This window comes from Daphnia carinata, chromosome 7 (assembly GCF_022539665.2).
Source record: "Daphnia carinata strain CSIRO-1 chromosome 7, CSIRO_AGI_Dcar_HiC_V3, whole genome shotgun sequence".
NCBI classification, from domain to species: Eukaryota; Metazoa; Arthropoda; class Branchiopoda; order Diplostraca; family Daphniidae; genus Daphnia; species Daphnia carinata.
Window position 1 is genome coordinate 58,045 of NC_081337.1, and position 3,995 is coordinate 62,039.

General features: G+C 37.4%; 1 protein-coding gene across 3 annotated transcripts; it reads left to right on the plus strand.

The window, feature by feature from the left end:
* Positions 1-1,511: 1,511 nt before the first annotated feature.
* LOC130693984 (protein Jade-1-like) lies at positions 1,512-3,707 on the plus strand. 3 transcript variants are annotated; one of them, XR_009001847.2, is made up of 9 exons: positions 1,512-1,665; positions 1,744-1,841; positions 1,907-2,065; positions 2,221-2,432; positions 2,499-2,625; positions 2,691-2,813; positions 2,895-3,162; positions 3,238-3,402; positions 3,476-3,707. XR_009001847.2 is itself a non-coding variant. In XM_057517143.2 (7 exons), the coding sequence occupies exons 4-7, from the start codon at positions 2,395-2,397 to the stop codon at positions 3,033-3,035; spliced, it is 429 nt and encodes a 142-aa protein (XP_057373126.1). In that variant the 5' UTR covers positions 1,515-1,665; positions 1,744-1,841; positions 1,907-2,065; positions 2,217-2,394; the 3' UTR covers positions 3,036-3,163. The 3 variants fall into 3 exon arrangements, 1 of the variants encoding a protein (XP_057373126.1); XR_009001846.2 differs by having other exon boundaries at positions 1,513-1,665; positions 2,217-2,432; XM_057517143.2 differs by lacking the exons at positions 3,238-3,402; positions 3,476-3,707 and having other exon boundaries at positions 1,515-1,665; positions 2,217-2,432; positions 2,895-3,163.
* The last annotated feature ends 288 nt before the right edge of the window (positions 3,708-3,995 follow it).

The window sequence follows — 3,995 nt, forward strand, 5'->3', positions numbered from 1 at the left end:
TTTTGATAGAGGTTTTTCGCCAAACGCGATGGTTACCAGTCCAATATCCTTAACTATTTAAATCAAATGTACTTGTAATTGTAGTGAACTTTGTTTGTAAAATTCTTATGATTTTATTAAGCACAGTGATTTTCGCATTGAAATCGTAAAAACTAGTAAAATTCGTCAAAAACAGGTTGCAGATTCCGAGTTAGTAAGCATAGCCAACTATAGAATGTTCAAAGAACGAACGTTAGTCATCTTTTACCAAGCGCAACCTGGTGGTGAGTTTTGATAGAGGTTTTTCGCCAAACGCGATGGTTACCAGTCCAATATCCTTAACTATTTAAATCAAATGTACTTGTAATTGTAGTGAACTTTGTTTGTAAAATTCTTATGATTTCATTAAGCACAGTGATTTTCGCATTGAAATCGTAAAAACTAGTAAAATTCGTCAAAAACAGGTTGCAGATTCCGAGTTAGTAAGCATAGCCAACTATAGAATGTTCAAAGAACGAACGTTAGTCATCTTTTACCAAGCGCAACCTGGTGGTGAGTTTTGATAGAGGTTTTTCGCCAAACGCGATGGTTACCAGTCCAATATCCTTAACTATTTAAATCAAATGTACTTGTAATTGTAGTGAACTTTGTTTGTAAAATTCTTATGATTTTATTAAGCACAGTGATTTTCGCATTGAAATCGTAAAAACTAGTAAAATTCGTCAAAAACAGGTTGGAGATTCCGAGTTGATAGAGGTTTTTCGCCAAACGCGATGGTTACCAGTCCAATATCCTTAACTACTTAAATCAAAGGTAGCCGGAGAAATAGGACCTGGAGAAATAGGACCCGGAGATTTAGGACCTACAAATAGGACCTGGAGAAATAGGACCTGGAGAAATAGGACCCAATCTTCAAACATTTTTTGAAGGGTCCTATTTCTCCCTATTGAGGGTCCTATTTCTCCAGCCTTGAGGTCCTATTTCTCCATCTTAAAAAAATTAAATGTGTAATGGGCTTAATTTTCCGATATGTTGAAAAAGAAACCGAACGGCTTATATTGGTTTCTGCACTTCAAACACCGTTATCAATATGACGCCTTTTCACTGCATTATAACTTTTTTAAAAAAATTTACATTCATAATATTTTTGCAGGATTATATGCTTTTTCTATTGCTTTTTAGAGCTCATTTAATAGAAAAGTAATTTTGTTTATACAGTATTTGGATTTTCGCATTTCACTGGTGTTTTCAGGCCTACCATCACCCGCCCTTTACTAGTGTCGCTATTCACTTTTTTTTTCTTCGTGCCTCAATGAGGATTCTTGGGAGGGCACATAAGTACCTCTTAATACACAGATAACTAAGAAAATTATTATATGAAAATAATGTAAGAAACGTTAATTTCATAATAAAACACTGTTTGCCCTTGCGCAAAATATTGTTTTTTACGATATATATGGCAACGGTTACTACAAGCAGACGACTGTTTCAAGCTCGAAGTGTCAACATCCTACAATTCTATGAATCGTTGAAGTTGCTTATTGTAAGCGGTGTTTGTTTGACAGGTAAGTGGCTAGTTTCAGTAAAATTAAAAATTTTCTATTACCTAGGTTTGGCAGTTTTGGTACATTTCAAATTCATGTTGGCATTAGCACCACAGAAGAAAAAATTTACTTGGAAGGAAAGGTATTTAAAGTGTAGACATAATTTTATTAGTTGCAGTTGGAAATTTGACACACATTACTAATCCGAAATGTTTCTTAGGTGGTTACTTTCAAGGAGAATCATGAAACTAGAGCATGATTTACCATGAACCATTTGGGAACCAACTTGTTAGCTGCCTTATAGCTATCATCCTTCTGGTAATCTAGATTTTCACAGATTTTTTGTTCGTGAAATTTATGTAATCATTTTTCTTATCGTTCAGATGAAATAACAGCATTACAGCTGTTAGTTACGTCAAGACATTAATCTCAAGATGCAAGTACTGAGCTTTAACGGATTTCAATTTACAGAAGCAAGACATCCAATTCTGTTGTTGAGGAGAAAACCAACTACACACCCAGCTATGAATGGACACATATGTGTAATTGAATCTAAATTAATTTTATTTTTATGGTTTAAAGGCTTTTCGTTCTAATCTTCCTGCTAGATAGTATCTGAGAGCCATTCTTTAATTATCATTTCACTTAGATGCATTTTCAACTAGTAACTACATTAATTTATTATCGTCTTAGGTAGCAAACCGAAATCGGTACCATCGCTGAGCAGTGCCCAAGAAAATGTCCAGGAGCACGTAACACTATTCCTTATTATTGATTTCCATGATATCAATATTGGATATGGATCACGGGATCTCATGTTGAAGGCGAGGGGGAGGAGAACACCCAATCCGTTAGAAAGCTGAAAAAAGAAATGACCGTCGAAGAAAGGCACTTAATCCGTGCCCAAAAGTATAGGATACATAAACATTTTTACGTTTTGCGTTTAATTATTTAGAGTTACTTGTGTGTGAAAAGGCTACAACTCATCGAATCGGACTTTTATAAGCATGCCAGCATTAATGAAACGGCGCGGACGCTAGATCTTGATCTCGATGTCGTTGTCGTTGATCAAATTTTCAACTTTTGGGTTCTTAAACGAAAGGTGTGTGCTCCCAAATTCATGTGACTCTACTACAAGCAATCAATTTTCTTTTTTAAAATTTCCAGTCCAACCGAGACAGACCATTGCTACCGCCCAAAACCACTGAAACGGAAAGATTAAGTCAGCAACAACAGCAAGATATGGAACGTATGAAATTGTTTGTACAGCTACGACAAGACCTAGAGAGGGTATGAACATACTTCTCATTAACTTTATTATTTTATCTCGTTAAATGCAGAGTTGTCAGTAAAAACTGTTCTTCGCTGTAGGTTCGAAATTTGTGTTACATGGTCAGCCGAAGAGAGAAATTATCACGATCGTATTTTCGATTGCGAGAACAAACCTTCCACAAGCAACAGCGATTTTGTCTCTGTCTGATCTACAAAAAACTATCACCCCAGCAGAACTGACGCCAATCATGGCTCCAATGTCTATGACCTTGTATATTTACGTGGGGAAACGATCCAAAAAGAAGGCTTTGAACAAGTCATTCAACTCATAGCAGGCGTACAGTCGAACATCCCCGCAATGAAAAAGGTTTGGCTTTTCCGTAATTATCGATGACAAGGAAACAGTTCTCAATCTGTGTGCGTTGAATTTATTTGGTTGCAGGATAAAAATGGAATCGTTGGTCGTCCCAATCATTTAAAGGAAGACAACCCATACAAACGCACGTACATGAATGGGGGCGAAAGTCGTTGATTCCGCTCGCTATCTTCCATCAGTGCCGAATCGGCTACCTCTGATACTGAAACAAACAGTAGATGGAAGAGACCGGTATTTCAAATCATCTTCCTGTTCGAGTTTCTACGCCGATCACAATTTCCCATTTTTTATTCTTTCCGTCCAGGTGAGAACACCTTCGCAAACATCAATTACCTCGGTCGACAGCGATTTCGATGTAGCCATTACACAGCTTGGTTCCAAAAAAGCCAGTTCGAAAACTAGTGATAGAGCTGGCAAGTTCATTTACACCGACAGTGAAGAAGAAGCGGGACCTTTTAGGCTTTTGATGTTACCTGCTAAATTTTTGTTTAATTGTTTGTATTTTGTAAAAATAAATGTAAATCAATTACCAAAAATTTATGGTTTTATTTTAATTTAAACAAATTTTCTTGCGTCCTTTGGCTGCCGCGATCCGGACATTCCGCGGATGTTCCAATACGTACGTTCACTGAACGTACGGATTTGCCATCCTGCAGACGTCCAACTAAGGACGTCCGTAGTACTCCCAAATAAGGACGTTACCAGGACTTCCAATTAATTACGTCCGTAGGACGTCCTCCAGTGGACGTCCCTAAAACCGGACATTAGGACATCCTGGTGACGTACATCTGCCGTCAGAATAGGACGTCCCGATCGGCCAGCCA

Coding starts and splice junctions, on each gene's coding strand:
- LOC130693984 (XM_057517143.2), top strand. CDS start 2,395: ATGACCGTCGAAGAAAGGCACTTAATCCGTGCCCAAAA. Junction 2,626..2,690: donor TTTGGGTTCTTAAACGAAAG/GTGTGTGCTCCC, acceptor TAAAATTTCCAG/TCCAACCGAGACAGACCATT. Junction 2,814..2,894: donor TACGACAAGACCTAGAGAGG/GTATGAACATAC, acceptor TCTTCGCTGTAG/GTTCGAAATTTGTGTTACAT.